Genomic DNA, 12,485 nt, shown 5'->3' with positions numbered 1-12,485 from the left:
TAAAATCTGAGTTTAAATCTGATTGCAAAATGCCAGGTCCTGACTCAACTGTGTGGATGGGCAGAGATGAGGAGCAGAGGAAAGTTCTTGTCTCAGGCTGTGGATGTCAGAAGTGTCAGCCCCATGGACATGTGTGGCTGCCTTCCCGTTGGCACTGAGGGGGCCAGGATTTCCCTCGGCAAGCCCCACAGATGGTGTTTGTTTGCTCAGCCACCATAAAAAAGGAAAATATTTGGTGCAATCTGCTAGCAGACAGAGACAGACATATGGTCGGTGTGAGGCAAGCCTGGATGCTCCGGGAAAACACTGTCAGGGCTCTGCAGCGGCTTTTAAATGTTGGGTTGTCTTTGAGTTGAGTGGGATACAAGTCCAAGGAAATGGCTGAAGAACCTGGGTGCAGGTTCTTGAACCCTCTTATTAGCCCTCCTCTAATTAATCTTATTATACTATCCCTATTGTGCTAGAGTTATTATAATAAACCCAGTTTTAATTTATGCAAACCTCAGCTCTGGCTCAGTGCTTGGAGAAATTCACCCTGGTCTGATGTCTGTTCATCTGGCACTCACAAAACACAGGTTAAAAATGACAGAGACCATTAAAGGCAATTACTTGCGGGTTTGGACCCGTTGGAGTCAAAGTGCAGGTGCAACATTGCTTTTGTTCTTTGTACCTGTGACTGTTTTTAAATGTATCATTGCAGCTTCAAGTCTAAGGGAAATCTTTGGGCCACCCCAAAAAATCAAATCCTTTTTATTTCCCTTCCAGTTACATTTTAAAAATGCAAACCAAAATTGTTTCCCAGATATCAAGGCCTATTTCTTATTCAGGATTAACCTCCAGCTAAAGCAGCACTGGTGACCTCCATGACGTTGGTCAGGGATCTCCATGCCCTCAGTCAGCGCTCAGCACCTCCAGTTCCACCAGGATAAAGCAGATAACCAGGATTGTGGACTGACTTTGGGAAGAAATTTGTTGTTGATTTTGATGAAATTTTTGATTTCTTAGCAACTTTAAAAAATTCAAGTTATTTTAAGTGCTAGAGCAGACCCCCCAGCTACACCTGAGTGTTTGAGGGCAGAGACAGATGCTGTGCCCAAGCATCAAGATGCGGATCCCTGGGCAGTGAAGCTGTGTCACCACCAAATTTAGAAATTATCTATGGAGAGGGATGGAGCCAGTATGGCATGAGCTCCACACCCAAAACACCAGGTTGGTGTCCTTCCAGCCTTGCTCTGGTGCATGAATGTCTCAGCCCCACCTTTGAGCCTGAATAAAGTCAAATCAGGGGGAAAACATAATACACCAGCAAGGAGTACAGCTGGCATTTCTGGAGAATATGAAATATGTGGGTAATGCTCCCTTAATTTTAAATAAAATGCTCCTTCCCTGCTAAGCCTTCCTTCCAAAGGCAGGAGCAGCAGGCTCCAGCATCCCACAAAACCCATGCCTGGTGCTTTTTCAATGTGAAAGCCAGAGCTGAGCTGCAGATAAAAAGATAAGGAAACCCGTGGAATTACTGCTGAGATCCATGGATGCAATGCAGTAGGTGGGAAGTGCCAGCACAGGGGCTGGAAGGAGGGCTGGGGGTGGCAAAACAGGTCCAACACCTCCTAGTCTTGCTTCCCCCTCAGTGCTGATTTACTGTGTCATCACAAGAGAGATTTTGTTGGGCTGCAGCTTGGCCTGAACTGTTGGCAATCCCTCACATGCAGAGCTCCCAGAGCGTTTTCCTGACTTGCTTCCTAGCTGGAGGAGACTAAGGGACAAAAGCCACAGCACATCTGTATGTGTTTACAAGTAAAGGTATGTATTTTGTAAATAGGTGAGGATATTCTTTTTTCCATACTAATCCATACTAAATCCAAATTAACATGATAGCGGTTCCTGATGATTTATGTTGTTATAATAAATAACAGCAACTGCACGGCACTTAGCTGATGATTAATGGTCCTTATTTACAGTGTGTTCAGCTCAGGTCTGCAGTTTACACTTGCAAACATCAAAGGAGAGTTCAGCTTTCCTTCTCCCCTGTATTTTGAGGCCACGTCGTAAATCCTGTACGAGCAGCCTCGGCGGCTGCATTTTAATCCACAAATAGGATTGCTATAAACTTCCAGAAGAAACAGTGGTCTGACCCGTGAGCCATGGGGGCTGTTTCCCTTTGGCCTGGGAGCAGTCTGGCTTCTCCAGCCTCTGCAGGGAAGAGAGCCAAACCATTACAGTGGATGACACCATTGCACCCTCCCCTCTGGGTTATCAGGGTCTGTCACTCAAATGAACCATGCTGAAAGCACAACCCCTATTTTTGTGCTCTGGTTTTCCTACAATCTGTCCTCTTGATCCATCTCTGAGGGAAGCAGGATGGTTTGTGAGCTCCCCTGCACTCCCAGAGCCAGCGCACATCCCCAGCCCTGCACCCACACTGCCCCATCCTGCTGCTGGGACCCCCAGCCCTGAGCCATCCAAACCCTTTGGACAGGCTCCTTTTTCCTGCCCCACTCTGCAAACAGGCCCATGGGGATGGGAAAGCCCTGGCACAGACCCTCCTGTTTTCACTAGATGGGTGCTGAGCACCTCTGCATGTCACAGCCTGGGTGGATGGGAAAACAGCTTCCCACATCCTAAGGTGATTTCAAGGACTTATATAGCCACATAGGCCGGAGTGCTCCCTTACACAGCCCAAGCCAGCTCACCCTGCCTTAAGCCAGAGCTCAAAAATGCCAAAGGGGGTGGGAGGGAAGCAGCTTTGATTTATCAGGATGAGGCTGGTGAGTAATACAGAAACTTCGCAGTCCTGGGGGGACGCTTGCCTCTCCCATTTCACTTGACAGGAGAAGCAGTGCTATATTATTCACAGGGGCACTATATTAGTATCATATACGAGCTGATTTCAAGCCCTGAAATCACCCCATGGAGGATATTCACAGTGGAAAAATAACCCCTATAACATCCAGACTCTCCAAGGGAGCTGTGAAGGTTTTTTGCTCTCACGGGTCACTGACACTCACCCAGTAATGACATTTTCCTGTCGGCCGGCACAGTTATGTCGTTCTGGCACATGGGATTTCTGGAATGGTTGAAATATGAACTCGGTCTGAAGCTGCATCCCTCTGCTCTGCTACCCTACTGTCAGGGAAGGCAGGGCAGCAGGCACGGAGCAAACCATCCCGTTCCTCCTCAAACACCTCCACCCCTGCAGGTGTCTGGGGGCCCAGCTCTAGCTCTAGGACCTTTAAAGGTTGCACATGCTTGTACACTGCCTGGTCTTCAGCCCAAATCCTCCCAGTGAAGGTCCCCATTGCTGCAATATCATGGTATTCCCTAATCCTGCCCAATTTCACACATCCCAGTTTATGACCTGACCCCGAGGAGCAGGAGGCTCCCTCAAACAGACAGCCAGGGTGGTTTATAACAAACATCCCAGCTTTGCCTTTGCTGCCATCCATTCGTGTGGCAAAGAGCTGATTATGGGGGGAAAAAAGCCACTTGCTGAGTCTGTAATGAGGATGGTCAAATGCTGATGTCGCAGGAAGCAGGTGAAAGGAGAGGCCTCACTGCCCAAGCCCTGGCATATTCAGGAGGGCATTATTGCAGTGTGAGCACCAGCCCAGGAGGAAACGCTCCCTTTGCGGCTCTGCGCTCCTTGGAGAGGCTTTAATAATTTCTGGGGAGGCTCTGAAGGCTCATAAAAACAGTGAATAAAGGAGTCAGGCTGAGCAAGTGCACTCTTCCTTTTTATGGCAAGCCTGGAGCTGCCCTCGTCTGGCTGATCAGATTCCCCGGGTTCCTGGAGCAGAACGGATTCAGCAGCACCGCAGCTGCTTTGTGGTGATAGATGGGAATGATTATAATTGTTAATGTGATTAAGCCTATGGTCTCAACTTTTGTTCACTTTACTGACGTTGAAGGTACTTAAAGAAACACTGAGGAGGAGCATGTGAAGATGGATGAAGCACCTGCTTCATGCACCTCTCCGAATTGATCCTAGGGTGCAGTGTGGTGCAAGGTGATGCGAGTTTGCATTAAAATGGGGTACCTGGGTTATTGACACACGCCAGCCCTCAGGCTTCAGTGGGCAAAGGAGAGTCTCCTTCAGCTTTATTTTGTCTCTTAGACAGGATTTTAAACAAGAACCTGGGGGAGCAAGGCATGGTTGCACAGCCTGCTGCTGTCCAGAGCAGCCTGACTACAGGCTTTGACAGGGACTTCAACTAAGGCTCCAGACCAAGGACCATGCTCCAGACCAAGGACCATACTCCAGACTCACAGCCACTGCATCTGGCTGCTTTGGGACTGGCATTATGCTCAAAGTTAAAGGTGGGGAGGTATTTTGAGTTCTTTTACCTCATGTAACTCTACAGAGATGGCTGAGGGACATCTGGAAGTGCTCTGGTGTTTCTAGCAATTCTTAATGTTTGCATTTTTAATTTTTTAATGAGTTTTCATATCAAAGTCAACTCCAGTGCTTTAACTTTCACAGTTCTTGGAGGCAGGGCACGTTCTGGCACCGCAAGAGGGAAATGTCACGTACAAAAAAAGTGTGAAAAACTCTTACCTTTTAGAAGCACCTGGATCTTAATTGTTTTCCAGCAATTGTCTGTTGGAGAAAACTGCTCTTACACAGCTGAAAAAGGTTTTTTGTGTTTCTCCTCTGCCTTGCTTCCAGGCCAGGCTGGGCCACCCCCGAAGCTCTTCCCCAGGGGAGGAGCAGGCCACTCTTGGTGATGCAAACCCACGTGTAACTCCTCTGGGGCCCCACGGATATGGGTCACCAAGCAGGCTTCAGCTCTGTGCTGATGGCTCTCTCAGCACGTGTCTGTTTGAAACTGCACTGGTGTAATTAAAGGTACGTTACTAATTGGATGTGCTACCCTAAGGGGACTCCTTTAATTGCATTTCTATCTGGTTGGTATCATTTTAACTTAAATTCATTGCTGTCTTGTGCAGGAATAACCCAGCTGGGTCTGGTTATGGAGAGGCAGATCATCCTGCTTCCTTCTCCCTGTCACACGCTGGATGTGCTTCAATTTTTTTGTCTCTGGCTGGGAAACAGGCAGTGCACACTCAAGCAGAGGGCTGGGCAAAAACCCTTCAGCTGGCAGCCAGAACATGGAGAATAGAGGGCTGAGAGTTCACCTTGACCTACTAATGGAGGTAAGAGCCTCAATTATTACCCTGTCTTCACCTGGATTTCATCTCATGTGCGTCACCATAAATTGTCGTGGCCGTCCTTTGTTTTTTCTTTGTCAGTGAAGACCTGACCTCTTTCTAAGAGATGCTTCATTTCTACCCAACATGCTGGTCTAGTGAAAGACTCACTGCTTAAAACTGAAGTACCTCCATTACTTTGGAGCCTGGGGAGATGGTGGGATTGTTGCTTTGAGCCCTACAGCTCATGGGAATGCTACCATTTACTTGTCTCACCCCCGGCACAGGGCCCTCAGGATTGCTCTCCCTAGTGAAGGCCTTGTTTCCAGAAGTGCCCTCCAGCAGCAGTGAGCAATGAAGTGGGGGCTGCACCCCCCAGGATGAGCACTTGGGAGAGGGGACTGGTTCCAAGTGTTGCTCCATGGGTTGCAGGCCCAAGGATCTGTGTCCTTCATCCCAGGCTCAACCAGTGGGACTCTTCCATTCTGGCACGTGCCAGCATCCAGGTGCCGCAGGTTGTACCATGATGTGGGGCAGCCTCCAGTCCCAGAACTCTGATACTCCCTGGGGTGATCTTGTGCATTCTGCAGATATTTTTAGGAGTCTGGTCTGGCCCAAAAAGGGCTGCACTCCCCTGTCTGCTCCCCATCATGCTCCCTGCTTCCCACTGCTGTGTATGTGAGTAGCATGAGGAGCAGAGCCAACAGCAAGTGCTGGCTGTGTCCCTTACTAATGTTGCTCTTATTATTTTACAGCCATCTTCCTTCTTTCCGTCCTCTCCCTGAACAACTAAATTAATTAGAGTGATTTTTTTTTTTATTTAAATACTGCCATGGAATAATAATTCTGGTGAATTCAACTTTTTTGTCATTCCCCACTGCTGCTTTTCTGTGTTGTGCTCAGTTTTAATATGCTGTTGATACTTTGTTAGAGCTATGCAAGATCACAGCTGTTGTCCGCAAAAAAAAAAAAGAGTAAAATCATACTATGTGCTGTTGCCATCCAAAACCCATTTTTCTTTCTCCACCAGCTCACAAAATAACCCTTCCCCTATTAAGTGAAGAGACAGATATTTTTCTTGGCTTGTAAAAAGCCAAAAACCCTCACAGCAGCTTCAGTGAAGCTGCAGCAATGGAAGAAAGCTGAAGCTCCTACAACAGCCTAGAGCCCCATACTGAGCCTGTTAGGAGGGTGGATCCTGCAAATTCTGGATTTCAGGAGTGACTCCTCACAAGCTGCAGGTCTGTGGGCATCACCAGCTCCTGAGCTTTACTAGTCACTGAATTTTGTTTACCTGGATGTGTTCATTTGACTGCAAAAATGTTTTCTGAACTGACCCAGTAACAAAACCACTCCTGCAGCTCTCATGAAAGGACCAAAAAATCCCGTTAGAGACCTTGAATTTATATTTGCAATATTTTACTTAACACTAGCTCCTCTGGACAGTTCCTCAGCCCCTGCCAGACCCTTTCTGATCCTGCAAAGCCAACCCTCAGTGGCTATGTGCACGGAGAGAGAAGCTAAGCAAGGATCAGGCTGGAGCAGCACCGTGCTCTCATCAACAGCACAGAGTGATAAATGAAGGAGAGCCAGGATGGAGATTTGAATCATTGTCTCCAAGTCCACAGCTCCAATTACAATCAGCCTTGCAATGCACACAACTAATTCTGAAATTCCTCCTTGACTTCCTGTCCCTGTTTAGTGCCTGCACTGCCTCTCCCGTGTGTGTGTGATGTGCCAGAGCATTTTAAATGAAGCCGGGGTGAGCCCGTTCCAATTAACGCACCGGGGCCGTGTGGCCGCGCTGGAAGGGCTCAGCCTGGCACTGCTGCCTCCAGGAGGGCTACTGGGGTGACGGAGGCGAGACTGCATTAAAGGAGGAAGATGAGAAGTTTGTTTCCCCTGGACTGCAGCACTCATCTCTGGCTCCTGGAGAGGTGATGTGCTGTGGTACGCAGTGCTCGAGGGGCAGCAATCTCAGCTCCCTGCTCAGGCCAGAGGAAGGAGGCAGCTTGGTGGCTCATTTTGAAAGCAGAGTCATGTAAAGCCAACATTTCTGAGCGGATTCAGAGAGGGCTGACAGTGGGGGCACCCACTACTACACCCACAGGTGAGGATGGAGGAGTGACCCCATCCTTCTCCTGCCCTGCAGACCCTACTCAAAACCTTTCAGATTCTTATCAGTGGTTTCTCAGTCAGTGCTCCATATTCCTGGCCACCCCTGGAACCTTCTCAGGGAGACCAAGAGGTGATGAGAGGCATGGAGCTGGTGTTCAGAGGCAGGAGAGTACTGCCTTCCAAGATTTTTGCCTTGGAATTGAGCTTGGAGCGTGTCCTACCTCCAAAAGGGACAGGATGAATCTGAGGCTCTGCAGGGAATGGGGATGTTTGTAATGCAGCACGAAAGGTAATTCAGCCCCTGGTGACGTTATATACAACCTCCTTGCCAGATGCTTCAAGCCCCTAAACAGTTGTAACTGCTTCTCCACGGGCCTCAGTTAAATTCCCCCCAGGATATAAACTCTGGCTTGCTTGGACCAATACCCACAGCCTTGATTGCAGGAGCAGATGGTTTATTTTTACCTGCGAGTGAGAGCGGGGAGCATGTATCATGGCCGTGACACATTTCACATGGAGCAGATGTTTCTATTAATGCCAGAATTGGGTGGAAATTCAAAGGATGCTTTTTGCTTTTTTTTCCCCTCAAAACTCTATTTCACACAATTAAATTGCAACTTAATGAAGTATTCCAATGAATCACTTCCTTTTTTTTTTTTTTCCTGTTTGATTAGTAGGCTCTAAAGGAACAAAAGAATAGTTTTGTATCAGTCTCCCTCAATTACATGTAAAGTACATCTGGACAGAGTCTGGAGATCCATCTTTCACTGGCAGTTGCAAAGCCATCGACATAATAAAATAATACTCTGATTGGTGTTACAAGGCTGCATTTAAATCATTGGCATTCATGCTCCGAGTCCTTTGCAGGGAGCACAAGCCCTCCATTAGAGAAAAGCTTAATTTTATACTGTGATCTGTGTAAGATGTGCAATGAAAATGAGAAAAAAGAGCTTTTGCAGAGCTGGAGACATAATAATAGAAGCTACAATGGCTGTCTGGGCAGCTTTTTCAGTTACTTATAAACTGCAGGTGTCAAATGCATTCTGGAAAGAAGCTGAACCCCAGTTTTAATTACAGTCAGCAGGTTGAGGCACAATTCAAAGCTCAATAATACTTTCAATCCATAATAAAACTCCTCCTGCTATCAGTAAGAAGTTTACACCAACACCGAGGAGAGGATGTGACCTCCTTGCAGCAGCTAAACTTTGAACTTCAGTATCCCACTGAATATCAAGGGTGTTTGGGATTTCACAAAGTACCTATTCCTTGCACGATTTTCTCAGCGAACCTTGGCATCACATAGGAGTTGGCCTAGTCAAACTCATGATCCGGGTAAGAAAGATGTGTCGTTGAAGCTTTCATCAAAGGCTCCTTTGACTCAAATTAGTTTTGTGAGAAGGCAAAAAAAAAAAAAAATGGGAAAAAGAAACCACCTGGCTGGAATTGTGTAGGTGAACCCAGGCACGTTGTATGGGCCACCCCAGGTCTCACAAGGTAAGGCTTTATCTGCAATCTCTTTTACCAGCAACAGCAAGTTTATTGAGCTCAGAGTTTAAGTTCATTTTGTGCTTGAATGTACATCAGTGCCGTGACCCAAACCCGAGTCTTTGGGCCCTTATGCTGATACATATAATAAAGAATCATATTAAACTATTCTATCTATTAATCATTCTGGGGGAGGAGAGCAGGATGTGTGTGGTGGTGTGCTGAACTCAGCTGCTGGGGGCTGCTCTCAGAGGTGGGCAGAGCACTCCTTTAAAGCCAGCAGGCAGAGTCTTTGAAGCAGGAGCTAATGATGCCTTGTTATGTGGGAAAACACAGCTCCGGAGTCACGGGGGCAGCCAGCATGTGGGGTTGAGGAGGAAGGTCACTGCAGAGGACACAAAGAGGCAGAGCTGCTGGAGATGGAGGGTTTATGAGCAAGGGAGATGCTCCTTGCTTCTGCTGTGCTCAGGGAAATACAATCTTAGGAAGCAAAGAGCTTCTTCTTGTCAGAGCATTCAACCAACAGACCTGCCCTGTACCACTCCTTGGCTATACCCGAGCAGCCCTGAACTCCAGCCAGAAGGAGAAAGGGGCTCGTGGGGGAATCATCTTCCACTGGGTACCAGGAGCCAGGAACTGCCTGGGACCAGAGGACTCACTCGAGGAGTTACACAGAGCTGGAATAAGCTACAGGAACAAACCAAAACCACTGGAAACACTAACATTTAAAATAGTTGTATTTGTCCTGACATAACCAGATAAGCTCTATGTCGTTACCAAAGGTGGCCCCCAGCAGTGGCCTTTGCGACTGTCAGTATGGAACACCTACTCCCTCACAACCCCCTGTGAGGAGGGGCAAGGCCACCAGCCCCATCTCCCCAGGGGGGAGCCTGTCAAAACTGAGCCACTTTCACTCAGTCACCCAGGAAGTCTTGCTGAGCAGGAAGTGGAGCGTGGCTTTTCCTCTGCAGCTGGGGGCTGCTTTGTGGTCAAACACCCTGCACTGCCCACAGCTCCTCTGCTCCAGCACAGCCATATCTGCTGTAAACAAACGGCCACGAGCAGCAGGTGATGTTATCTAAATCCTCACAGCTATTACAGTGATCATAAAACAAGAACTGGGGGGGGAAAAGAACCAGTGGAAAGACCAATCTGATTTGTAACCAAGTGCCAGTCTCAAACACCTACCATGTTCCTAGTGACAAATTAAGTGCATATCAAAAAACAAAACACTTTAAGAAAATGGGACTGCTTATCCCCATCACCCTAAAATCATTGAAAACAGGGTTGGAGGGGCTGTCAGGTCTTTTCCCCAGATTCTATGATCCTGTGTGGGTGGATCCCTTCAATAGATGGAGCTTATGGTGCTAGCTTGGCTGCTTGTGTCAGAGCTGTCCAGCGTCACATCAGGGCCTGCATCCGTGCCATCGGGATCTGCTTGATCTTTAGCAAAGTTGATGAAAACCTAGAAGTTTAAAGGAAAACACTCAGTATGTGACAGCATAAATAATTTATGATATGGATGAATATGAAAAAGGCATGGCTGTTCATTTGACTGTGAGTCTGGAGAGCGCACTCAGGGATGGATTCACGCTGAATTTGAGAATTGCAAATTGTTGGGCTTCTATGGGCTAATGTAAATAAATGGATGTGCACTCCTGTCCTGCGGAATCGACACCCAGGACCCGAAGGCAGACATTCCTGCACGGAACCTAATTGTCCTGCAGCTCAGGTTCCCGAGGCACCAGCGAGGCAATGCCCATGCAGTGACTCATTTCGATCCCACTGTGATACAGTCCTGTTATTACTTCATAAACCCATCTGTCTCTGTGTAATTGACATCTGTGCACACACAACTGCAGAGTGTAGAGAGAGGTGTATAAAATCACATGTAACAGCCTTCCTTTCAACAGCAGCTAATGAATACAGAAAGGATTCTTACCAGAACACTCCCTGCAATCATATTTGCATATTCAAAAATCTGAGCTGTCCTCCCACAAAACCTGAGCTGGGGCTTCTTGAGCTTTGCCCGCCTGTTTCTCTCACAACCACTGCCCCTTATTGAAACAGCACTGAGGAACTCCCCTCCCAGACTGCTGTGTCACAATCCATAGCACTACAGGGCTGCAGCTCTGCTCCTCTCTCTGGGACCAACCTAATATTCCAGGTGCTGATGCTGAACAGGGTGATTCTTCTGGATAGTCCTTGTGGCAATCCCTTCAGCTGATGTGCTCCCTACAAGATTTTGTTGCCAGTGGGAACATTCTTCCAAGGGAAAATGGAATGAACCCCAAAGCTAAGTTTGGAGTAATGCTAAATGAACTTCCAACCCAAAAAGTGAAATTGAGCATATTTTCAGTACTGGTGGAAATCTTAGCCCTGGACTTGGGGGTGATTCATAGCCCTGCCCTTCACCCACACCCACGAGGCTGCTGAAATCAGCAGTGACAGAGGGAAGAACAGATCCTTTGTGCTCCAGGCAGCTTTCTCAGTGTGTTTCCCTAGCACCAGCAGAGGTACCTGGAGGCAGCAGCACTGATAAAGTACCCCCAGGAGGAATATAGATGGAAATCCCTTTCAAACTGTAGTCTATTGTGTGCAGCAGTCCATTATGTGCAACCATCAGTCTGCTCCCGTTAGCAGTTTTAAATGAATGGCCTCACATTTTAATTCCTTACCTCCTCCAACGTTGTCTGACTCACAGAGAAGTGCCTGATGTTGAAGGCTGCTTTGCTGCCTTCCAGGAGATCAAATATATTCGCTACCCCTCCCGCAGAGACCGGGACGTGGTACTCCACCATGTTGAAATGCCGATCCTGTGGGGACAGGAGTGGTGGGGGAAAGCCAAGAGCCAACAGATCCCACAGCTGGACCATGGGAGGATGAAGGAGCAGGGGCTGTGGTGTCTTCTGAATGGTACTGTCTGGTAGTGTTTCCCCACTGGGAGTTCTTGTGGGGGTTTGTGACTGGGTGAGGACAACTAAACTGCAAGGCTGGAAGCTCCAGGGTGGCCATAGCATTTTCCAGCTCCAAGTGTGCAGTTTTGATTCATGCAGAGATTGGGTTACAGACAATGGAGGGGATTTGTGACTCAGTTACTCTGGTTTTACAATTACTCAGTTACTGGAAGCACTGGAAGCATCTCATTCCCACTGAACCTGAAGTGGGTCTCCATGCATTCCAGCCTTCAGTGGGAAGGGCATTCCCAGGGCAGGGGGTCACCTAACAGCTGCCTTGCAGGGCCACTGCAGCTTTTTGGCTGACGTTACTTCAGCCACCAAGGAACGGGAGTGCTCCAGCCCTCGGACAGTGTAGCTGAAGGCAGTGACAAGTGTGACTCTGAGAGCTCAGGTCTGTGGGCACAGCATGTTATAAGATGTCCACCTTGCAGAGATTTTCTTGGTCACTTTGAAGCGATTTTGAAAGCCTCTCCTGAAAGCATTTGCCCTGCTTACCTTCAGGCATGTATTTGGGAAGTGTGACTTCATGAACTCTGTCAGCGTCTCAGTGCAAACCGTGCTGCTGTTTAAGTGCATCTTCACAGTGAATCCTCTTCCAAATCTAGGGGAAAAAGAAAATCACCATTAGCACTGTAGAAAAGAGAAAATCTGATGAAGAAACTCCTTTGCGAGTGCTGCACAGGCTCCTTGGGGAAATCTAATCCAGGCATGGTGCAGCTTGAATGGGGTCAGCATTGTTAACCTGGAGTGAAACTTAATAAGAAGCCGAGCTAT

At 47.9% G+C, this 12,485-nt stretch overlaps 1 protein-coding gene across 1 annotated transcript in view; it reads right to left on the bottom strand.

Annotated features, from left to right (window-relative positions):
* Window positions 1–8,782: 8,782 nt before the first annotated feature.
* The window catches only part of ABCA12 (ATP binding cassette subfamily A member 12), a 79,694-nt gene continuing 75,991 nt past the window's right edge, over window positions 8,783–12,485 (bottom strand). Inside the window, exons 52-54 of the mRNA XM_048309252.1 lie at window positions 12,207–12,312; window positions 11,430–11,567; window positions 8,783–10,216 (exon numbers count right to left, since the gene is read on the bottom strand). Of these exons, the coding sequence (XP_048165209.1) occupies window positions 10,097–10,216; window positions 11,430–11,567; window positions 12,207–12,312 (364 nt within the window). The 3' untranslated portion in view covers window positions 8,783–10,096. The remainder of the gene's footprint in view (window positions 10,217–11,429; window positions 11,568–12,206; window positions 12,313–12,485) is intronic.

Source organism: Corvus hawaiiensis, chromosome 7, assembly GCF_020740725.1.
Source record: "Corvus hawaiiensis isolate bCorHaw1 chromosome 7, bCorHaw1.pri.cur, whole genome shotgun sequence".
Lineage (NCBI taxonomy): Eukaryota > Metazoa > Chordata > Aves > Passeriformes > Corvidae > Corvus > Corvus hawaiiensis.
This window is presented reverse-complemented; position numbering and strand designations above follow the sequence as displayed.